The following is a 25,876-nucleotide window of genomic DNA, read 5'->3' on the forward strand; positions in this document are numbered from 1 at the left end:
GCTGACCTCAAGGGAGTGAGGAATAAGGAGAGATTTCTTAAAGAATATAAAATTGTGGCTCCAGTGGCACAATCGGTTAGCGTGTGGTACTTATAAGAATATAAAATTACAGCTAGACAGACACATGAAATTCTAGTGTTCTGTAGAGTGCTCTATAGTTTATCATATTATTATGTATTTTTCAATTAGCTAGAAAAGAGGCTTTTAAATGTTCCTAACACAAACATACAATAAATGTCTGAGGTGACAGATATGCTAATTACTCTGATTTGATCACTATACATTGTTTCAAAACATTACTATGTACTCCATAAAAATGTTATGTGTCAATTTTTTTAAATCTTGTTAAAAAACTGATTTCAAATTTATTTTAAAATACACTCTAGAAGCACAGTAATTTCTGGATGTCTATTTAATGAAATGTAAAGAAAGAATACTGAATATCTAACTGATTCAAAGTCAAAAAATAACATAGATTCTACAAATTGAGTCTATTTGAATAGGAGTAATTTCCAAAAACAATCCTTAGTTTCCTACTTATTCCTTTGTATTCGTATAGTAGCTTCCTAATACTCAGGTTGAAAACATGCTTGATAAGACCTACTAATTAAAATAGTAAAACTGGAACACTGTTCAGTTTTGAATGTTAAAATTGAAAACCCCACAAACTCAAAATAAAATTACAAAAAACTAAGGCTGGGTATACATTTCTTCATTTGCCACTCTGACATTCATAATAATTAGATACACATAGGAAATTTTTCAGTCTCTGTAGTACATACACCAAATACACATGCAACTTGTTGTTGTTCAAGTCTGAAATTCTCTTTTCAGTTAATATATTTACTGACCTCTTCTGGGACTCTCATGATTGAAGAGAATGCCATTCACTGCAAAGAGATTATATGCCTCACGGAAGTTCACCACAATCCAATAGGCATAGAGTTTTGCTGCCCCTGTTGGAATAATTTTTTTTAAGCAATGAAGTTTATTATAAAAGACAGTGATTTTCACCCATCTTAAACAGTAACAACTTGCCAGAATAATAATTTGTAATGCGTCGAAATACAAAACGTATCAAAAACCAAAGACAAAATAAAGATTACTATGCCAGTTAATCATGTTCATCAGGAAATATTTTAAGAATTTCTTACTTTTGTAATGCCCACAGTGCACTATTTGACAATCTAATTTATTGAATCTTTCTTAGATCTTATTCTCTCTCATTCTCTCTCTCTCTCTCTCTCTTTTAACTTTTGAGGAATTAGAATGGAAAAAAATGGGGATCTTAACATTCCAACTGCTTTGAAATGCTATCACTAAAGTCTTTCGTTAGTATTCTCCTTACAAACATATTAGACTTAATGGTCTTTTTTTTTAAGGTTTTGAGCTGAAGGAAACTTTCATGGAAAATAAAAAAAAACAGGAAACCTTATCACTTCAGTATAATCTCACAACAGTTTAGAAAAAGAATCACATTGGGTGTGATTTTCCATTTAAAGTGATCTGTATGGAAGGGTTGAATGAACATGGGTTGGTGAAGTGAGAAGGTAATTTCACCCCGAAGGCAATGGCAGCAAATACTTGTAGTTAGCAACGTATAAAGGTATGCTTCTCAACAAGTTCAGTCACTTTAGTCTACCTTAATGTTAACCTCACACCCAAATGACTTCAGCTGTGAGACATGAACAGAATGAAAGAAAAAACACACCCCCCCACACCCACAGATAACGCCACACATGAGCTCAGGTGTGCACACGCATTCTCACCATAGGGTGACCGGGGATAGAAAGGGGTGGTCTCCTTCTGGGGTATTTCCTGCACTTTCCCATAAAGTTCACTTGTTGAGGCTTGGTAGAACTTCACAGAGTTGATAAGGCCACAAGTCTTAACCGCATCTAGAAGTCGTAGAGTGCCAACTCCATCAACGTCCGCAGTGTACTCAGCGAGGTCAAAGGAAATCTGGAGAAAGCAGGCGGAGACAGGGCTGCATTAATAGCTTCACAGCACAAAGGTGCTGTCAGCAGGGACAAAGACTACAGTTTCACACATTGTGAAATGTTGGTGAGAAAATACTATTTTCTAACAGCACAATAAGAATGTGGATGTCATCTGCATACAATATCAAATCGCTAAAAATATCTTAATTCCTATTAATTACCTATGGTAATGTGAAGAACACTTTAACCACCCTTCTACTACTCCTAATTCTAGGCTGGAGTTTAGGGCATGGCTTATTACAGGGCAAACCCTAATCCTCAGAATTATCTGGGGTGTTCCTTAAAAATTCAGTTTGAACCAATCTCTTGGGGGTTGGGGACCGAGGAAATTTACATTTTTAATGAGCCCCCGTTGATTTTTATGTACAGAGAAGTTTTGGAACATGTGCTTTAGAACACAGTTGAATTTTAAAAGGGTTGTTTTATTTTCTATTTTAAAGGTACAATAATGAATTTGTAATCTATTACACGAATGTATAATCTTTTTTTAATATGAGACAGAGCATATAGCAAGATGCTAATGTATATATGAACTAACTTCTAAGAGAATGCTGAGGAATAATTCAATATTTTGCAGTTCTTTAGAGCACTTTTTAAAAACAAGTGTGACTGATATGCTTTCTGAAATTATTCTATTTACACATAATGAACAAAATAATCTAATATTAAATCCCCTAAAATAATAAGGCTCAAAATCTTTTTCACTGGTTTATTCGTAGGCTAATATAGCTGGGCACGGTGCAAACAGGCTTCCCCTGCTGCCTCGTGAATCCTCACCTGGAAAAACCCCTTTGAGGGGTAAGGTCACTGGCCTTCGTTACTGCTGGGTCCTGCATGTGTGCCCTGGAGCAGAAGCTGTCCCCTGGCACGGGCAAACGGTATTCAGGCAACTGCTCACCAGGGACCCTATTTAGACCACTAAACTCATGTCATTTAGGCCTGTGAGTAAAGGTCATGTGGCTGCCGGGAGATCAAAAGAAAAAAAGTATGTTTCATCCACAATCTTTCAAAGGTAAGAAGGCAAATTTGGAAGCCTGTTATTTTTATTCTTTTCTAATAACGGTTCGTTAAGATATAATTCACACCCATAAAATTCATCCTTTTAAAAGTTTACAATTCAGTGGTTTTTAGTACATTCACAGCAGTATATGCAATCATCAACACCATCTAAGCCCAGAACATTTTCATCACCCCGAAAAGAAACTCCGTGACAGTACCTCAGTGCCTAGTATCAGCAGCCACTCCCTGGTCCCCAACTCTAACTCTGACCCCAACAGCCCTGTCACTGTGTATTCGCCTACTGTGGATATTTCATACAAATGGAATCATACAGTAGGTGGTTTTTAGTGACTGGCTTCCTTCGCTTACCATGTTTTCACTTTGGTTGAGTATATACCTAGGAATGTAGTTGCTGGGTCATACAGTAACACTATATTTAACATTTTGAAGAATTATCAGACCATTTTCCAAAATGGTTGCATCATTTCACATTCTCACCATCAATGAATAAGAGTTCCAATTTCTCCACATCCTACATAGACTTGTTGTGGTCTTTTTTGTTATATCCATCCTAGTGGTGTGAAGTGGTATCTCATTGTGGTTTTTCTTTTTCCTAATAAGTAATGTTCAGCATCTTTTCATATGCTTATCAGCCATTTGTATCTTGTTTTTGTAGAAATGTGTATTTGAATCCTTCAGCCATTTTTAAATTGGGTCATTTGTTGAGTTGTAAAAGTTTTTATATATATATATATATATATATATATATATATATATATATTCTGAATACAAGTCCCTTATCAAATACATGACTTGCAATCTTTCCTCCAATTATCATGGTTGTCTTTTTACTTTTTTTTTTTTTTTTTTTTTTTAAGATGGAGTCTTGCTCTGTCGCCCAGGCTGGAGTGCAATGGCGTGATCTCGGCTCACTGCAACCTCTGCCTCCCTGGTTCAAGTGATTTTCCTGCCTCAGCCTCCTGAGTAGCTGGGATTACAGGCATGCGCCACCACGCCCAGCTAATTTTTGTATTCTTAGTAGAGACGGGGTTTCACCATGTTGACTAGGGTGGTCTCGAACTCCTGACCTTGTGATCCACCCACCTTGGCCTCCCAAAGTGCTGGAATTACAGGCATGAGCCACTGTGCCCGGCCTAATTCCTTTTTTTTTTTTTTTTAAAGACAGGGTCTCACTATGTTGCCCAGGCTGGAGTGCAGTGGCTATTCACAGGCATAATCATAGCAAACTATAGCCTCAAAACCTGCTCAAGTGATTCTCCTACCTCATCCTCTTGCTGAATAGCTGGGAAGACAGGCATGTGGTACAGTGCTGGGCTAATGTCTTTTCACTTTCTTACAGGTGTCTTATGAAGCACAGAAGTCCCATTTATCTACTTTTTCTTTTGTTGTGTGTGCTTTCACAATGTTATATCTAAAAACACTTTACTTAACCCAAGATCAGGAAGATTTACTCCTAATGTCATATCCCAAGAGTTTTATAGTTTTGTTTCATGTACTTAATTCTATGATCTATTTTGAGTTAAATTTTGTGTGTGGTTAGGGGTCCAACTTCATTTTTTGCAGATGGGTATCTAGTTGTCCCAGCACCATTTGTTGAAAAGGCCAGTTTTTCCCTGTTGAATGGTTTCTGCAGTGGGTCATTTTGTTATCAGGAAAAGCCACGGCCTTATTTTGAGGAAACAGTGCATTGAGAAGGCCTTGGGAGAGGGGGTGTCAGGGCTCTGGGACCATTGGTAGTGGCCATTGAGCAGATCACTCAGCCACTTCCGCTGGCCGTAGTTTCCTCACCACAGCAGTGCCACAATTGTAATTTATATGACACTTTACAATTCAAAAGTGCTTTTGTTCGAGCTTTGTAACAATCCTAGGAGAACAGAAACTAGGTACTGTGGTTCAGAAAGATGGAGTTGCTAAAAGCCACACTTCCCAGAAGCTGCAGAACCAGGACTCCAAGCGAGTCCCTGGATGATGCTCGCCACAACAGCAGGATTCAGCCACTGCCTCTGTGAGGGCCTCACAAAAGCCAGATGCTCTGAGGAGAAACACATACGCACACACAGACACAAACAATTGCCTATGCTTTCCAGAGATTTGTGGATTGCAGATTAAGAAACCTTAAACTAGATCTTTCTGAAAATCTTCTCTGACATCAAGTGTCTGTACTCAAAATATTTTTAGGTATAAGTTCTTATCCCATGGTATTTGCAGTCTTTTTCAAGGGACCAGTCAAATTTGAACAACAATGAGAATGTTGTGAGTTTTTTCTCTTTCCTTGACTAGTTTTTCATTTATGTAAATGCTGCCTAAACAGCTGCAAGAAGGAATAGCTAGTATTTCTTAAGTACTCAGTACCAGACACATGCATATCATCCTAGGCATTCTGCGAGTATATATTATTTAATCCTAAGAACAGGTTAAGTGTTTACACTGACACAGAGAAGCTACAGCAAGTGGTGGCACCACATGTTATATTCGTGGTGAATGTTCTATACATTGAATAGATTATATATGGATATGTTACATTCACAGTGGACCACACATCCTCGCATAAGCACCTTAACCATTAGAACATAGAATAAGGAAGCTGTACAACATGAAAGTTTTCACTTATGCTAGGGAATCCAATTTAGTTAACTAATAGGTCATTATTTAGAGCACATAACTCATGGAAAAGAATTAAGCACTGTTAGACTAAAGATAGTAAATAAGATAGGGGAGCATGGGGGGAAGGATGGTTGCGTGTTTGCAGATTTTTAGGTAACTCCAGAGAGAATTAAGCATATGTGTTTGATATTCAACATGCTACAGGATAAGATTAGCTGATAAAATCTAATTGATTACAAAGTGTTTTATAACATAAAGTAACAAATTAAGTGGTTTTCTTAAAAAAGAAAATCTGAACAGTACAGTGTGACTGATCAATTCCTAAAGCTTAGAAGTGTTGGCCAGGTGCAGTGGCTCACACCTGTGGTCCCAACACTTTGGGAGGCTGAGGCCAGAGGATCGGCTGAGCCCCAGAGAGCAAGACCAGCCTGGGCGACACAGCAAGGTCCCATGTCTAAAAAAAAAATTAACAGTAAAAAAAATTAGCTGGCTGTGGTGGCACATACCAGTGGTCCCAGCTACTCAAGAGGCTGAAGCAGAAGGATTATTTGAACCCAGGAGGTCAACACTGCAGTGAGCCATGATCATGACACTGCACTCCAGCCTGGGCAACAGAGCAAGACTCTGTCTCAAAATGAACCGTAGGTTAAAGAGAGAGAGAGAGAGAGAGAGAGAGAGATTATTTTTAAGTAAAACAAAAGGTTAGAAGTGTGATTCTGAAACACATGAAAACATGGAAGGTCCAGAGAGCTACAGCCCACAGGCCAAATCTGACCTACCATCTGCTTTTGTAATTAAGTTTTATAGGTCATAGCCCTACAAACATTCATTTGTTTACAGGTTTTCTATGCTTGTTTCCACACTATGACAGCAGGCTTGAATAGCTGCAACAGAGGTATTTCCCAGGAAGCAGAAAATATTTACTATCTGGACCTTTACAGAAGAAGCTTCCAAACCCCCAAAACTAAACCATAGTTACAACTGGGAGCCGAAATGAGTAGGGTTTTGCTTGTGGTTGTGTTTTATCATTATCTTCTTCTCTATCTTCTCAATACTATGGGATGATTATGAAGTATGCTTCCAATCACAAAGAGAGCTGCATTTTCAGAGGCAGGCAGACCAAGTTAGCAGTAAAAATCTTATTTCACCTAATAAGGAGAACAAAAAATCAGACTGATAAAAAAAAAAAAAAAAAAAAAAAAAGCCTACAAAATACTGCCCAGACTCGCCTTCTTGAAATATTTCCTCAGTGGGCTCCCACATCCCATATTCTTCCAGTTTCTTTCCACTCGATTGGCATCAATTCTCCAAGCTCTTGTGCCAGTGCGCGCAGGTCTACCAGGTCCCCTGCACCCCGACTCCAGCCCTGGGCTCAGTGCTGAGGGTTTTCTCCCCCGACCCACCCTCCAGCTGTGTCATCACTCAGTCCGAGGTCTCAATCCACCATCTGTCCAAATGGGCCCAAAGGCCCACCTTCAGGACACCTCTTGGAGCAGCAGCCTCTCATATGTTCACATGTCCCACTGAGATGGCCCCAGACAGGGTTCCTGAAGCTGCCTCCAAAGCTCTTCTTTCCCATGGCCCCTCCCTCTCTGTAAATAGCACCCATTCCAAGCAAAACCTAGAAATCTTCCCTAACACTTCTTTCCCTGAGCAGTTCACTGAAATCTAACCAGTTCCCACCACTTAGCCCACACCTTAATTTAGTCTGGCATCACCTTTCATGGGAACCACTGCAGGAACCTCTAACTAGTTCAGTTTGAGTCCTTCCCCACCTGGCACCCTGGTACTTGACCTCATAACCTACCACACTCATCCCCCACTACGATGATGCAGCCTCTCCAGCCACCCTGCGGTCCTAGTCTGGTGTCAGCTGGTCCTGCCTGGAGCCTTCATGCTGCTGACCCCTCTTATGCTGTGCCCCTCACCACTTACCTGCCTCCCTCTCTAAAAACATTCCGTCCTTGCCATTCTATCCTTATCCACCCCTGTGTTTATCCTGCTTCATTTCACCTTAACTTTCAACTTTTATCTGTTTACTTATTGATGATCTATCTCCCCCATTAAAACGTAAGCTCCATGGGAGCTGGGTTTCATCTTGTTCTCCGCAGTGTCTCCCGTGCCTGAAGCACGGCTTGGCACAGTATTTGCTGAGCGAATGAAGACAGTGTTTAAACTAATGAGAAATCTAAATGTCAAATATACAGACATCAAAATAAAAACACAAAAACCAGTAGGAAAGAAAATGAGCTATCAGAATGACGAAACAAGTTTGATAATTTAATATTACTGAAATAAAAGGTAAAATTTCAAAGGGCAAGACAGATAAAACTCTATATAAATTTCAAAGCTTTAGCATAACAATAACAATAGTTTTAACAGTTACACTACATAAGCAGTCAGAATTCAGAGTGCAGAAGAGGAATCTTAGACATAATCGAAGTGTGGTGGGAGGAGATAGTTACTAAAATATCCAAAGACACTGTGATGGAATATTCATTCTTAAGGTACAGTCAGGGCAGTCTCAGGGGCGAGTAGCAAAGCCAGAGAAATGAGAGAAAAATTTAAAGTCATAGGAAACAGGAAATTTAAGTTCAAATATAAAGTTAATTTATCAACATTCAAAGATATAAACAGATACCCAAAGAATTGTCCACATTTATTTATGAGTGGCAAATCATAGCCTTTCTTAAAGGAAACAGAAAATTAGAATTAGTCCTTTAAATAGATTGAAAGGGACCAGATATAGATGCTGAAAGTTCGCGTGTCAATTCTGTAGTCTACAAAATGGAATGTAAATCCCATGTGCTTTTAAAGCTGCATCAGTGAAGGCCTGAGTTCACTGTGCTAGACCTCACAGCAAATAAAACAAATGATAACAATCATTCCAGGATCACTGAAGCCCTTTTACCTCTCCAAACTCATTATAACTAAATCATTCCAGGATCACTGAAGCCTTTTTACCTCTCCAAACTCATTATAACTAAATGTTAATTTTATAACTATGTGAAATTGAACAGAGATGAAAGAGGGCATTCTAACCAAGTAGGATAAGATAAATGCCACTATTAACATATAATATATTGACTAGTCATAATAATGACAAACTATTACTTATATTAGATGATTACAAGAGAAAATAGACTGTGTCTAATTAGTCGAGTGGTTGTCATGTGTTGGTAACTATAGTGCTCACAATTTTACATATTTAAAATGACCACCAAAACTGAATCCTTGAGGTCAGAAATGTCACACATGTGACTCTTTTCCCAAGAAGCACAGCAAGTAACATTCCAGCTCCTGAAGCCAGGATCCTGGAAGATCCTGAGAGACTGCTGATCAGGCACCATTCTGGAGCTCTCTGCAAGGCCCACTCCCCTCTTAGGGGTTTATAGTGTTCCAGCTCCTCGCCGTGGTCCGAGTCTGTCATCATGGACTAGCTCTCTTCCTCAAATGGCAGTCTGGGAGGGGTAAATTTCGGGTTCAGAGAGAGAAGCGGCTATGGTCATCAGGAGTCTAGTGTGAGTGGTCTGCCAAGACTGACCCACTGCGTCTCCCTCATATTTCCTCCCCACACACTGTACTCTTACTTCAAAATATTAATACAACTAAAGAGCACACATTTTTAAAATTCTGAAATCTACTGAAAGCAAAAGCTGGGGTAAATGAAAAAGATCACAAACAGCCCCTACCCCCACTAGACTGTAAACTCTACAGCAGCAGAGCCCTTGACTATTTCTGTTCACCATTAAATCCCCAAGAATTGTACAGAGGTAAAAATATATCTGTATAATTTTAAAACAGAAAGCCATGTGAAGAGAAAGTTCATTTATTTATAAGAAATTGGCCGGGTGCGGTGGCTCACGCCTGTAATCCCAGCACTTTGGGAGGCCGAGGCGGGCAGATCATGAGGTCAGGAGATCAAGACCATCCTGGCTAACACAGTGAAACCCCATCTCTACTAAAAATACAAAAAAATTAGCCGGGCGTGGTGGCAGGTGCCTGCAGTCCCAGCTACTCGGGAGGCTGAGGCAGGAGAATGGCGTGAACCCGGGAGGTAGAGCTTGCAGTGAGCTGAGACTGCGCCACTGCACTCCAGCCTGGGCGACAGAGTGAGACTCCATCTCAAAAAAAAAAAAGAAAGAAAGAAAGAAAGAAAAAATTAGATGAAATATATATTTATACATTTAATTATCCTGTAAATGTTAATAGAAATATCATCTTCTAAAGTGTAAATGAATTAAGGGAAGGTATTTGAATAACAATTTTAGTAAGGAAAAACATTTCAAACACAGCAGAAGAGAAGTCCACAACAAATTAATGAGTAAGGCTGAATGAACGGTCTTTACAGGCTTTTCAGCTGAAACAACAAGAAGAATATAGGTAGGAATGTGAAGACAGGCAAAATTGCTTGTAACATACGTTGTTTGCCTCTTCAGTCCCGTATGCTTCAGTGGGGCGGCCTCTAAGTTCCAAGTGATTTGTCCTTTCCAGTTTGACTTCCTCCCATCTCAGGGTCTGGGTGTTGCCCCTTCCCTCTACTCAGAACATTTTCCCCAGGGTTCAATCCTCCCTTCCTTTCCCCAAGAGGCCTTCCTGGACCTGGCCATCTCTACCTTCACCTCATTCTCCCCTGGCGTGCTTCACTTCGGAGTTCTCAGTCCACTGGACTCTGAGTACAGAGAAAGCATCTTCACTGGTTTAGGGAGCTTGTTAGCTCCATGAGGTTAAGGGTTCTGTTCGTTTTTTCTCATTGCTCCCACCACTTAGAATACCTGCCACATGGAGAGTACTCAGGAATATTACTTGAATGAATAAGACAGCATTCAGTCTGAAGTTTAGGCATATAATTCCCCAACGATTTCAGTACACAATTAAGAATAGAACAAACTTTATATATGGAGTAAATTCCATTTAAAAAATCTCAATGAATGCGCCAAAGTTTCCTACTACAAATGTGGTGTTGGAAAAAGATTTGTCTGCAAAAGAACTAAATGTGGTAAAAGATAACCAGAGAACAGGAAATCTTTTCCTCTAACATTTGATTTCACAGACACAAGAGGAGGCTCATGATACCAGTGAGCTGGAAATGCATAAGACCACACAAGCAGCTGCACTGTTTACTGCTTCTCTGTAAGTGAAAGTTATTAATCAAGGACAGCAACAATAAAACATTACTTTCCATCATGAACCAGTTTTTCCCAGTTAGCAGCTCAGCAGAGCTGACATTTACTTAGCAGCTGGGGCCAGATGCAAATCTTTCCCCCACCTCCGTCCCCCTCCAGAGCTGGATAGGAGTCAGGCAGGTGTGGACCTAGAAGCACTGCAGCTCAGTGGGCAGGGAAGGAATCAAGAGAAGGTGCTACCTACCATGAGCAAGCCACAGGTTCTGATTCCAGGAAATCCAAAGGTGAAAGAGACAGGGCCTTGCCTTGCCTTCCTGTAGCCTGCCTTATGGATGTCAATTAGACAGAGGTTTGAAGAGGCTACAAAAGGGAAGCCACAAGGATTAAGAAAGGCATCCTGAGATGGTTACAAAATGTGGGAGTGGGAGGATAGAGATCCAAAGGAGGGACAGATGACATGGACAGATCAAAGTGGGGTCCACAGGCACAGGGAGGGGAACAACACACACTGGGACCTGTCAGGGAGGTGGGAGGAGGGAGAGCATCAGGATAAATAGCTGATCCATGCAGGGCTTAATACTGGGTGAGGGGATGATAGGTGCAGCCAACCATCACGGCACGTGTTTACCTGTGTATCACACCTGCACGTCCTACACATGTATCCCAGACTTAAATTAAAAAGAAAAAGTAGGGTTCACAGGGTGGGCAGGGGTGGGGGATAGGGACTGGGGGAGTGGGGGTTTGGAAAGGTGAGGATGAGACATTCTAATGGGGGCAGGGATCATCAGCATGAGCAAAAGGAGAGACAAATGCACTGGCAATGTTTGGGGAATAAAGTGCTATATTTATGTAATGTAAGTAGAAGCTATTCTGGAGCACATTATATATGCCGGTCTATAGTTTGTTCAGTGGGCACTGGGGAGCCAGCAGCGGCTCTGGAGCAGAGGACAGCATCACTTTATCTGGGCCCTTTCACCAGTGCTATACTCCCAGCCTCTTCTATTTGCCTCCAGCCCAGCCCAAGGCCCAGCTCTGTAGTTCAGAAACTTTTCTTCCTCACACTCACAACCCCAATTTTGTATGATTTTTCCTTATTCTACTGCGATTATATTTTTCTTCAAAAATGTTTATAATTACAATTTGGAACATCATACAGTCATAGGGCTGTTACTCCAGAGTGACAAATGCTAACCCGACTAAACAAATGTGACATCTTTGTTTGCCTTTGTATGCTCAAGGCTTATTAAGGTATAGTTCCATTAGAGTTTCGAAATGCTCAAAGTAGACTAAGGGCTCTCATAGAGAATCAGAACATTGATTACACAGGACAAGGTAACAATCCCCAAATGCACCCCGCTCCCAGTGACTCTGATGAGAGGCAAGGCTGCACACACTGCTTCTGTCTGTCCGTCCACTCTTCACACCGTGGGGGCCATGGCTTTCCATCTCTCACCCCTACTGCTTAGCACACAGGAGGGCTGGAAAATATTTGTTGAAATAATGGTATTGATTTTTGTCATGTGTTTACATTTTAGCCACAGAGGCGAATTGGAGCTTTCACAAGTCAGAGTAGAAAGCATATGTGGGGCTCTGTTCTCACAGCACCCTCCAGCTCTTGCCTTTTTCTAAGGACTCAGCTGCTGCTCTGGAAGGCTGACCATGCTTTAACCACCTCACCAAGTCTGCCAGCTCTTCTGACTTACTCGAAAACGAAGAACAGCTGCCCCACCAACATTCCTTGAGTTTGAGAACCTTCATTTCTAAAATGTTGGGTTATGCGCCCCGCACCCTGACTTCAGTTATAACTCCTTGGTCACAATTCTTTGCCACTTCCACATCCTCTGAGAACCTCTGGTCCCATTCCTGAAAGTCTTTCATTCTTTTTCAGTTAAAAAATATATATTTTAAAATAAATTCTAATTTGTTCTAATTAGTTAAAATTATTTAAAACAACTATTGAACTAAGTCTCCTGGGTTTTTTTTTTTTTTAGAAAATCTTAATTTAAAAATACTTTGTGACTCCAATTATAAGAAATTAGCCATATTAGATGTCTTTTGTCTGTCATTTTACAGTTTATCAGTTGCTGATAAATACAGAAAAACCTGTCATGATTTCTGTATAAGAAAATGGCACCAGAAGTAACTACCCAGGTTTTTCTAGAGAAAAACTCACAGAGGTTCTTTACAGATAAACAGAAATAACAAATCAACTTACCTAATGGAATTTATTACAGCAGGAATACTTAACCAAGAATTCACAGGGTCCATGGATAAAACTCAGGAGAGCACACAGATTTGGATTAAAAAATTTAAAAATGCATGTCTTCATTTTCACTAAATTCTATCTGAAATTCTGAGTTCCTTTCTGTTTTGAATGTAAGCCACAATCCCCAGTAGTAATAGCACTTGTGACCTTTCCACCAATAGAGACAAAGGCATTTCAACACGACCACACAGTCGCTGCAGATTCCTGGAGGCATCACTTGTGCCCATCACTGCTTAAGTTCCAGTGTCTACCAGGCCCACTGCCAGGTCTTGTGCTATAATGTGTTATGGCACATTATTATATCACAAACCTGGTTTTTAAGTATATTAACAGATTAAGAGTCCGTTTCCTTGGCAATTCTACACATTTGGTTTTATACCTCTACAAATATTATTCTGAGAATATCCATAGACTTCACCAGATTGCTGAAGGAGTCCATGGCATAAGAAAGGTTAAAACATCTCCTGTAAATCAAGTGGTAGTGACAAAATTTCAGTATTTTAGAATGTGCTTAAAGAAGAAAAGTCACTAAATCTCTCTCACCACCTATATCCAGCCAGATAAATAAGCTCGCATCAGCCATTTTGAAATCTGCACGTGTGTGACCTAAAAGCATTATTGCTACATAACCAATTGCTCAATGGTTTGGGTCATTCAATAGGCTCCTGACCTCAATGACAAAGCGCCGAAAGTACATAAATACACTAAGGCATTAACATGACACTAGAGTTGTACATATAATCAAAAATTGAACAATGAAATCAGCTTTCACATGCATTTTGTAATGTTTATAACTTTAATCTGAGTTATTTTGATCATATATCTACCAAGATGAGTTAACATCCCCAATCTCTGTTGGCAGAGAGTGAAGGCACAGGAGTGAATAAAGGGACTGATTATATGAGGGGTATTTAGCCAATGGCCTGTACCCTGGGGATTAAAAATCAGGGATTAAAAATATTTGTTGGAAAATAATCAAGAGATAAATAGAAGATTTAATGTTTGCTGCCAGTTACCACCCAGATTATAGTAAATAATGAAAAGTCACTTCAGCTGCATATAAAGAGACTGAAACACAGTAGACATCATATAGTCTTCATTATTATAATATTATAAAGTTTTACTTTCCTTTTATGAATACTATAATTACATTTAAAATGGTCACTACTATAACATTAAAGTAGGAAGACAGCAATAACCTTGGCATCTAAACAGATAATAATTCTTTAGTTAAGAGATAAAATGACAACAACAACAAAAAAAAGAGGACTCGCTGAAATGCTTCAATGACTGAGACGCCACAACATGGCCTGTGGTTACAACAATGTAAGTCTCAACTATCCATATGGGAGAGTTCATTTAAGACACGAAGTAGAGCTAAGGTTTCCAGGCAGGACAAATAACTCAGTGTCTGGAGCCTTCAATCCCACTGGCAAGTGGTATATTCAAGTCTTTGTAAGTCACAAAACAAGAGAGGTCAAAGCAACATCATATTATGTGGATAATAAGCTGTTTTCCTTCCTTCCTCACCTCGATTTCTCTTGACCTCTCTCCTTCAAAAATAGCAGATAGTAAATTGATTTTAGAAGGAATATTTTTTAAAAACCTAAGCTGTGAGAGAAATGTAAAAGAGCCTTTTTAAAATAAGTAAACCCTCATGAGACACCTACGTTTCACTAGAAATATTTTACTGAAAGACTTGGAAAGAAGGACCAGAAGCTCAAAACCAACAAGAACTGTATGATACACTGGCAAGCAGAAGGAAAATGGGAAAAGGTGCCTTTAACAAAATGGAGTAAAATTAAAATAATGCTCAAGAAAGAACAGAGTGGGGTTCAAGGACAAAAATGCAAAATAAATAAGAAGAGCAACCAGATACAGAGAGAAGGCTGCTAGGGAAATAGGCACAGGAGGGATGCAGAGGCCCGGGAAAGGAACAGCCACACATTTTCTCTCCATTTGCTGTGGAAGACACAAGGCAGGTTCCAAGTCTCAAACTGCTGTTTGAGACAGGTAGGTAGGAACACCGGTAAATATCAAGGAGTCTCTACATCTAACAGGCAAACTAAAATGTCAACAAATTGCTAAGAATGACTGGCATTCAAGAAGTCAGGAGTGATACTGTAGAACTACATGTACTATGACGAAAATGCCAACAGATTACTAATGCCCGTAAAAAGGTAACCAATGGGCTGGGCATGGTGGCAGATCATCTGAGGTCAGGAGTTCGAGACCAGCCTGGCCAACATGGTGAAACCCCGTCCCTACTAAGAAAAAAAAAAAAAAAAAAAAAAAAATATATATATATATATATATATATATATATATATTAGCCAGGCGTGGTGGCGCGCGCCTGCAATCCTAGCTACTCGGGAGGCTGAGGCAGGAGAATCGCTTGAACCCGGGAGGCAGAGGTTGCAGTGAGCTGAGATCACGCCACTGCACTCCAGCCTGGGCGACAGAGTAAGACTCTGTCTCAAAAAAAAAAAAAAAAGGGTAACCAATGGTCACACTGCAGATGAACTCAAACTGCCAGGATACTGTTAGATATCATTTCCACAGTGAAAAATCTAGCGAAGTCTATGGCAGCACACCAAATAAAGGAATAAAGATAATCCAATGGCAGAAAGTAAAGTGGCTTTGTGAGAGTCAATACCACCTCACGATTTTTGCAAAATTCTTTAAGGGATAAATAAGCATATGGGCAAGGAAGAAGGAGGGGGAAACCCATGGATATAATTCACCTACACTGTCACAGACCTTAACAAATACTGTAACAAAGTGCATTTCAGAAAGCAGTAACATTGACTCTGGAACTGGGAGAATGTTCCAGCTCCCAGTCAACAACAGCAGGCTCTGCTGCATCTCCAGCACCTCCCACCCCACTATAATCAGGAAACTTCGGACAGAAAACTAAAAGTAGGAGTAAAACATACAAGCTGAAAAAGCAAAATATACAAAGTAGATCCTGTCAATGGCCAGTTTAGAGATTATTCTTACTTAATGTTTTAAAAACAATCTAGGAAAGGGAATACACTATGAAAATCTCCTAAGGCTCTAATGTTTTTCCAGAAAAGTAGAAAGTCACCTTAGGAATATGAAACTGCAAGATCTCTTGGGGCTACCTAAAGGATTTGAAAAATGGGAAGAACATTCAAATTGGACCATTTGAAGACAATGCATTTCAAACAGAAGGGAAACAAAGAAAACTGTACCCACAGTCTCAGGGCGCTGAATATCCTCAGTTTCCTAAAGATACCAGACTTTGGTTTGACACTAAAAAAGCCAAGAAAATGTAGTCTCAACAAAGAATAAGCAGAGTAGAAAGCAGAGTCCCTCTGTACAAGCCTGAGGTTCTTGCACCCCTAGGAGGCTGTGAAGTCCTGGTAACCACGCTTTGAGATGGTCACCTGGAACTCGAAAAATATCTACACAACTCAAGAAAAATGTTCCAGGAAACAGAGCGGCTAGTATGTGAAGAATGTTACCAAAAAAATTAGACCTCTTTGGCTTGTGAACTCTAGGTCAAGAAGTAGTACAATGATTTAGGCTTTGTAAAATAATAAAGAATATGGATAGAGATCATAGATCAGCCCATTATGAGCCTAGAAGACCTGAATGAGAGTATACCCTTTGTTTAAGTCTGATTAAATTAATAGAAAAGAAGGTTGTCTTCAACTGACTGATATTTGAAGAACAATGTGCTTATTCTGCTCCATTTGGAGAGCCCATTCTCTTGAGAAGCAAATCATGCATACATAAAACCATGAAGTTTAGAGGCAAATTTAATAACAGGAACTACCTCTGTCTTGTTCACCAGTATGTGCCTAACCCAGTGCCTGGCACATAACGGGAACACAGCAATGTTTCTTGAGGCAATGAATGAATAAGAGCAGGGTGTTCCAATATCATCCAATATGGCAGAGATCCTCAGAGAAGACAGTGTTTCCAAAAGGCTTCATCCTCTCTAGATGCCTTTTTCTAAATTCCATGTTTAAGCTTCTAATGGAGCATAATTTCAATAGTAACAATGATGTAACAAACCTAATATAAGCATGTGATTAGGCAATTCAGCAAGAGATATTATTCTCTAAGAGGAAAAAATTAATGATAATAGTATACTGTTATTAATACTTCTGGTATTAATGTTTAGTAGTATTAAACATTACTTTAAAACTAGCATCTTTCTAATAGAAACAAAAGCTATTTACCACATACTTTCCAAAATGGAAAAACATGAATGCTGTGTTTTCAACTTTTTCATATTTAAATTGCTGTGCAATACAGTATTTAGGTCTTACGGGAAAACACACCCCACACTGAACAGGATATATGTCTTACTATCTTTTGAATATTGCTCATGATTATTCTACTACAATGCAGGTCAATGTCTGTTTCCTTGGGATCTGCAGGCTGATGAGAAACAAGCAAAGCATCTGAAGACTAGAGGCTGGAAGAGAATGATGCCTGTACCTACGGAACTGTAGAAAAGCAGAGGAATTGAGAAACAGAAATTAGTTCAAAGTAAAGAGGAAAAAAATCACTATCCAAGTTGGAGTTCAGCAAAAGAATCACAAAGCAGAGGAAGAAAAATACTAATTTGCTATGACAAGTAATTCCATTGAGTAAGTGAAAAGATGCTTGTGTATGTGTGAATGATGAATGAGAAACAAAAAGAAACTGACATTGAAACTTATTTATGACAACTAACTAGAAATCCATATTTTGCCAATAACCAACAGGCAAAGAAATCAGCGTCTCTAAACCTCAGCTTCTTTCTCCTAAATACCACACCCTGACTCTTCTATGGAATTCAGGATGCCACACAAGTATCTAGCAAACATAAATTTGAAGATCAGAAGAAGCAAGGAAAACCAACATTCAATGTTCAATTCAAAATAGCCAGTGAGGGAGAGGGGCCAATTAGAAGCAGCTGCGGTCCATGGCACTCATGGAGAGGAGTGAAAAGGGGTGAGTGAATACAGCACCCTCAACTGAAATACCTAGGCTCTCACATTGGAATGGATTAGGAAAACAACTCAACCCATAGAGAATGAAGAAAAGCAGGGTGGGGCAATGGCCCACCTAGGGGCATCACGGAGCCAAGGGAACCCCCACCCCCAGCCAAGGGAAGCGATGAGTGATTGTGCGACACTGGGAAAGCATGCTTCTCCCACAGATCTTTGCAACCCACGGATCAGGAGATCCCCTAGTGAGCCCATGCTACCAGGGCCTTGGGTCTGACACACAGAGCAGTGTGGAGTCTTGGCAGAACAGCTGCTCAGGCACACACACAGACCCAGAAGCTTTAGATACTCCAGCCACAGGATCCCCAGCAAATATGTCTATAGCTCAGGCAAGGTGGGAGGTCTGCACATACCCTAGGAAAGGGGCTGAATCCAGGGAACCAAGCAGCATCATTCTGCGGGACCCACTTCCATTGCACCTCACAAGGTAAGACCTACTGTCTTGGAATTCCAGTTGGCCACCAGCAACAGAGTGGAGACTACCTGAGACCAGATGGAGCCCATGGAGAGAGGGGAAGGCTGCCACCTGGGTTGCTGGACAACTCAGCTGTTCCAACCTGCGGGCTTTGGAGAGTCCAAAGAGTCCCAACGAGGAAGGGTCCCCCCAGCAGTGAACCACAGCAGCTTTGCCAGATAATGGCCAGACTGCTACTTTAGGCAGGACATCAATCCATTCCTCCTCACTGGGCGGGACCTACCTGGTGGGCCAACCAGCCATGCCCAAGGGCACGTATTAGGGACAGAGCTCTGATGTCTCCCTGGGATGGAGTGCCTGGAAGAGGAAAGAGCCACCACCTGGGTTGGTTGGACAACTCAGCCATTCCAGCCTGCCAGCTTTGGAGAGTCCAAACCAACTGGGGCAGAGGGGGTTCCCCACCATGACAGCTGTTTTGTAGAGGTGTGGCCAGACTGCTTCTTTAAGCAGGACTCCATTACACTCCTCCTTGTAGGGTGGGTCCTCCCAGCTGGGGCCTCCAGCTACCCCTCCAACCCCATGTTCTATGAGTCCTAAAGTGCTCTAATTTCACCCTGGGACAGAGTGCCTGAGTGGTGGGGCAGGTCATCGCCTTCCCTATTTGGGCTTCTCAGCCAGTCCAGCCTGTGGACCACGGAGAGCCCAAACCAATCAGGGGCTGAAGGGATCCCCAACACAGCATAGCTGCTCTACCAAAAAGCAGCCAGATTGTTTTTTTAGGTGGGTCTCTGATCTTGTTCCTCCTGAGTGGGTGAGACTTCCAACCAGGGTCTCCAGCCACCTCCTCCAGGTGTGTTCAGGCCAGCAATAGGTCAGTACCCTTGTGGGATGAAGCTTCCAGAAGAAGGGGCAAGCTGCCATCTTTGCTATATCACAGCCTTCACTGGTGATAGGTACTGAAAAAACTGAGGCAACTACGGTCTGGAATGGCCAGACTATTAAAAACAAACAAACATAAAACAACAAAAACAAAACCACAAGAACTCCATCCAAAGGTCAGCAACTCATTTGTAAATAAGCCCACAAAGATGAGAAAAAAAATCAACACAAAAACTCTGAAAACTCAATAAGCTGGAGTGCCCTTTTCCTCCAAACGACTGCAGTACCTCTCCAGCAAGGGCTCAGAACTGGGTTGAGGATGAGATGGCTCAAATAACAGAAGGAGACTTCAGAATGTGGGTAATAATGAACTTTGCTAAGCTAAGGGAGCATGTTGTAACCCAATGCAAAGAAGCTAAGAATCATGAGAAAACAATACATACAGGACCTGACAGCCAAAATAGCCAGTCTAGAGGAACAGAACCAACCTGATAGAGCTAAGCTAAAAACCACGCTACAAGAACTTTACAATGCAATCACAAGTATTAATAGCAGAATAGACCAAGTGGAGAAAAGAATCTTAGAACTTGAAGATTGTCTTTCTGAAATAAAGCAGGCGGAAAAGAATAGAGAAAAAAGAATGAAATGAACAAAACCTCTGAGAAATATGGGATTATGTAAAGAGAATGAAACTACAACTGATTGGGATACTTGAAAGATATGGGGAGAATGGAACCAAGTTGAAAAATATACTTCAGGTTATCATCTAGGAGAACTTCCTCAGCCTAGCAAGATAGGCCAACATTCAAATTCAGGAAATCCAGAGAATCCCAGTAAGATATTTCATAAGAAGATGATCCCCAAAACACATAATCATCAGATTCTCCAAGGTCAAAATAAAAGAAAAAATGTTGAGGGCAGCCAGAGAGAAAGGCCAGATCACCTACAAAGGGAAGCCCATCAGACTGTAACAGCAGACCTCTCAGTGGAAACTCTACCAGCCAGAAGAGATTGGTGGCCAATATTCAACATTCTTAAAGAAAAGAATTTCCTATCTAGAATTTCATATCTGTCCAAACTAAGCTTCACAAGTGAAGGAGAAATAAGATCCTTTTCAGACAAACAAATGCTGAGAAAATTGGTCACCACCAGACCTGCCTTGCAAGAGCTCCTGAAGGAAGCACTAAATATGAAAAGGAAAAACTGTTACCAGTCACTACAAAGACATACTGAAATACACAGACCAGTGACACTATGAAGTAACCACATAAACAAGTCTGCAAAATAACCAGCTAGCATCATGACAGAATTTAATCCACACATAACAATACTAACTTTAAATGTAAATGGGCTAAATGCTCCAATTAAAAGACACAGAATGGCAAGCTGGATAAAAGAACAAGACCCATTGGTATGCTGTGTTCAAGAGACTCATCTCACATGCAAGGACACACATAGGCTCAAAATAAAGAAATGAAGAAAAATTTACCAAGCAAATGGAAAACAGAAAAAAGTAGGGGTTGCAAATCCTAGTTTCTGACAAAACAGACTTTAAACCAACACAGATTAAAACAAAAAAAAGACTAAGAAGGGCATACATAATGGTAAAGGGCTTAATTCAACAAGAAGAGCTAACTATCCTACATATAGAAACACTCAATAAAGGAGCACCCAAGTTCATAAAGCAACTTCTTAGAGACCTTCAAAAAGACTTAGCCTCCCACACAATAATAGTGGGAGACTTTAACACTCCACTGATAAGATTAGACAGATCATCAAAACAGAAAATTAACCAAGATATTTTGGACCTGAACTCAGCTCTGGATCAGGTGGAACTGATAGATATTTACAGAACTGTCCACCCAGAAACATTCTTCGCATAGCCACGTGAGACTTACTCTAAAATTAATCACATAATCAGAGGTAAAACACTCCTCAGGAAATGTAAAAGAACTGAAATTATAAGTCTTTCAGACTACAGCACAATGAAATTAGAACTCAAGACAAATAAACTTACTCAAAACTACACAACTATTAATACATGGAAATTAAACACCTGCTCCTTACTGACTCTTGGATAAATAATGAAATGAAGGCAGAAATAAAGAAGTTCTTTGAAACTAATCAGAACAAAGAGACAACATACCACAATATCTGGGACACAGCTAAAGCTGTGTTCAAAGAAAAATTCAGGCCAGGCGCGGTGGCTCATGCCTGTAATCCCAGCATTTTGGGAGGCCGAGGCAGGTGGATCATGAGGTCAGGAGATCGAGACCATCCTGGCTAACACAGTGAAACCCCATCTCTACTAAAAACACAAAAAATTAGCTGGGCGTGGTGGTGGGTGCCTGTAGTCCCAGCTACTCTGGAGGCTGAGGCAGGAGAATGGCATGAACCTGGGAGGTGGAGCTTGCAGTGAGCCGAGATCATGCCACTGCACTCCAGCCTGGGTGACAGAGCGAGACTCTGTCTCAAAAAAAAAAAAAAAAAGAAATAAAGAAAAATTCATAGCACTAAATGCCCACATCAAAAAGCTAGAAAGATCTCAAATTAACAACCTATCAGAATTAATGGAACCAGAGAACCAAGTGCAAACAAAACCCAAAGCTAGCAGAAGACAAGAAATAACCAAGATCAGAGCTGAACTAAAGAAGACAGAGACATGAAAAAACCTGCAAAAAAACAAACAAATTCAGGTTGGTTTTTGGAAAAAAATTAATAACATAGACTGCTAGCTAGATTAATCAAGAAGAAAACAGAGAAGATTCAAATAAACACAATCAGAAATGATAAGGGGGATATCACCACTGGCCCCACAGAAATACAAGCAACCATCAAAGAATACCACAAACACCCATAAGCACATAAACTAGAAAATCTACAGGAAATGGATAAATTCCTGGACACATACACTCTCCCAAGACTGAACCAGGAAGCAACTGAATCCCTGAATAGACCAATAATGAGTCTGAAATTGAGGCAGTCAAATCAAAGAAAGCCTAGGACCAGATAGATTCACAGCTGAATTCTACCAGAGGTACAAAGAGGAGCTGGTACCATTGCTACTGAAACTATTCCAAAAAAACTGAGGATGAGGGACTCCTTCCTAACTCATTCTATGAAACCAGCATCATGCTGATACCAAAACCTGGCAGTGGTACAACAGAAAAAGAAAACTTCAGGCCAATATCCTTGATGAACATCAGTGCAAAAATCCTCAACCAGATACTGGCAAACCAAATGTAGCAGCACATCAGAAAGTTTATCCACCATGATCAGGTTGGCTTCATCCCCAGGATGCAAGGTTGGTTTAACACAAACAAATCAATAAATATGATTCATCACATAAACAGAACTAAAGACACAAAACACATGATTACCTCAATAGATGAAAAAAGGCCTTTGATAAAATTCAACATCCCCTCATGTAAAAACTCTCAGTAAACTAGGTATTAACAGAACATACTTCAGCCAGGCATGGTGGCTCACACCTGTAATCCATGCACTTTGGGAGGCTGAGGCAGGGGGATCACCTGAGGTCAGGAGTTCCAAGACCAGCCTGGCCGACATGGTGAAACCCCGTCTGTACTAAAAATTCAAAAATTAGCCAGACACGGTGGTAGGTGTCTGTAATCCCAGCTACTTGGGAGGCTGAGGCAGGAGAATCACTTGATTCCGGGAGGCAGAGGTTGCAGTGAATATGATAAACCCACAGCCATTAACATACTGAATGAGCAAAAGCTGGAAGCATTCTCCTTGAAAACCAGCACAAGACAAGGATGCCCTCTCTCACCACTCCTATTCAACATATATTGGAAGTTCTGGCCAGGGCAATCAGGAAAGGGAAAGAAATATAAGGTATTCAAACAGGAAGAGAGGAAATCAAACTATTTTTGTTTGCAGATGACATGATCCTATATCTAGAAAACCCCATTGTCTCAGCCCAAAAACTTTTTAAGCGACAAGCAACTTCGGCCAAGTCTGAGGATCACTGTGCAAAAAACACTAGCATTCCTGTACACCAACCACAAGCAAGCTGAGAACAAAATCATGAATGTTGCCACAAAAAGAATAAAATACCCAGGAATACAGCTAACAAGGGAAGTAAAGGACCCCTTCAAGGAGGACTACAAATCACTGCTCAAAGACATCAGAGATGACAAAAACAAATGGAAAAACATCAAATACTCATGGATAGGAAGAATCAATATCATGAAAATGGCCATATTGCCCAAAGCAATTTATATATTCAATGCTATTCCCATTAAACTACCATTGACATTCTTAATGGAATTAGAAAAACTTTCAAAATTCATATCAAACCATAAAAGAGTCCAAACAACCAGGACAATGCTAAGCAAAAAGAACAAAACTGGAGGCATCATGCTATCTGAATTCAAACTATACTATAAGCCTACAGTAATCAAAACAGCATGGTACTGGTAGAAGAACAGACACACAGACCAATGAAACAGAATAGAGAACCCAAAAATAAGACTGCACACCCACAACCAACTGATCTTTGACAAACTTAACAAAAGCAAGCAATGGGGAAAGGATTCCTTAGTTAATAAATGGTGATGGGAGAACTTGCTAGCCATATGCAGAAAACTGAAACTGGATTCCTTCCTTACACCATATATAAAAATCGAGTCAACATGGACTAAAGACTTAAATGTAAAATCCAAAACTAAAAAATCCCTAGAAGAAAATCTAGGCAATACCATTCAGGACATAGGCACAGATAAAGATTTCATGACCAAGGCACCAAAAGCAATTGCAACAAAAGCAAAAATTGACAAATTGTATCTAATTAAACTAAAGAGCTTCTGTACAGCAAAAGAAACAATCAAGAGAGTAAACAGACAACCTACAGAAAGGAAGAAAATTTTTCCAATCTATCCATCCGACAAAGGTCTAATATCCAGCATCCATAAGGAACTTAAATCTATAAGAAAAAAATAAACCATTAAAAAGTGGGCAAACAACATGAACAGACACTTCTCTAAAGAAGACACACATGTGGCCAACTAGCATATGAAAAAAAAAAGCTCAACATCACTGATCATTAGAAAAATGCAAATCAAAACCACAATGAAATACCATCTCATGCCAGTCCAAAAGGCTATTTAAAATGTCAAAAAACAACAGATGCTGGCAAGATTGTGGAGAAAAAGAAATGCTTTTACACTGTTGGTGGGAGTGTAAATTAGTTCAACCATTGTGAAAGACAGTGTGGTAATTCCTCAAAGACCTAGAGGCAGAAACACCATTTTATCCAGCAATCCCATGACTGGGTATATACCCAAAAGAATATAAATCATTCTATTATGAAGATACATGCATGCATATGTTCGGTGCAGCACTATTCACATTAGCAAAGGCATGGAATCAATCTAAATGCCCATCAATGACAGACTGAATTAAGAAAATGTGGTAAATATACACCATGGAATACTACGCAGCCATGAAAAGGAATGAGATAATATCCTTTGCAGGGACATGGATGGAGCTGGAAGCCGTTATCTTCAGCAAACTAACAGAACAGAACAGAAAACTAAATATTGTGCGTTCTCACTTATAAATGGGAGGTGAATGATGAGAACATATGGACACACTGGGGGGACTAACACACACTGGGGCCTGTCAGAGCGTGGGGAATGAGAGGAGGGACAGCATCAGGAAGAATAGCTAATGAATTCTGGGCTTAATACCTAGATGATGCGACGATCTCTGCAGACAACCACCATGGCACATGTTTACATATGTAACAAACCTGCGCATCCTGCACATGTACCTCTGAACTTAAAATAAAAGTTAGAAATCCCCGTCCCCACCCTCCAAAAAAAAAAAAAGAAATAGCCAGTGAGTAATCTAATGAGAGGTATAATTAGGAAACAGGGCTGGCCCTGAGGGTGAAAACAAGACATCTGGGCATCACTGAATATCCAGGCCAGTACACTACAACTCCTCCTGGTGACCCTAATGTCCTTTATAAATCTACCCCCCCCCAACACCTTGGATCTCTCATGACTCCTTGGCCTATAGGCAAAATTCTTCAAACAGGTTTCCTGGTCTCTATCTGGCCTTTCTACAATCCATCCTCCATGCTACCAAAATTATCTTTCTAAATTGTAAAACCTACTCAGGTCACACCCTCCTAAAAGTATAATGGCTCCCAGAGCTTTCGGGTGAAGTTCAAACAGCTTAGCTTAAATAATTCCAGTAGGCCACAATTCCCACTGCTGCCACTCTCTGTACAGCAATGATGAAATTTTAAATTAGAAAATTAAAAAGGCATGACTGGGTGGGACTGGCCCAAAACAATACAAAGCTACTGAAAAGCAAAGCAGAAAGTAAGGCTGAAGCTGCAAGTTTGTTGGGAGTTCAAGGCAAAGGTGGGATTTCAGCCCCCATGAGTAACAGGATAACAGCTAAAAGCACCTAGTGAAGAGGGAATTAAGTCAGGCTTGCTGCTTAAAATCCAATGCAGAGGGAGAATTTTCCAGCCCATGAAAAAAAGATCAAAGAATTCGTTT

At 40.3% G+C, this 25,876-nt stretch overlaps 1 protein-coding gene across 3 annotated transcripts in view; it reads right to left on the minus strand.

Moving 5' to 3' along the window:
• Window positions 1-25,876, minus strand: part of GMDS (GDP-mannose 4,6-dehydratase) — a 682,863-nt gene that overhangs the window by 393,750 nt on the left and 263,237 nt on the right. For all 3 annotated transcript variants that reach the window (XR_004031331.1, XM_030817234.1, XM_030817233.1), the window contains exons 5-6: window positions 1,770-1,962; window positions 852-956 (exon numbers count right to left, since the gene is read on the minus strand). Coding sequence is in view for 2 of the 3 variants with exons in the window: in XM_030817234.1 (XP_030673094.1) it covers window positions 852-956; window positions 1,770-1,962 (298 nt within the window). In the remaining variant the exon portion in view is untranslated. The remainder of the gene's footprint in view (window positions 1-851; window positions 957-1,769; window positions 1,963-25,876) is intronic.

Source organism: Nomascus leucogenys, chromosome 8, assembly GCF_006542625.1.
Source record: "Nomascus leucogenys isolate Asia chromosome 8, Asia_NLE_v1, whole genome shotgun sequence".
Classification (NCBI taxonomy): domain Eukaryota; kingdom Metazoa; phylum Chordata; class Mammalia; order Primates; family Hylobatidae; genus Nomascus; species Nomascus leucogenys.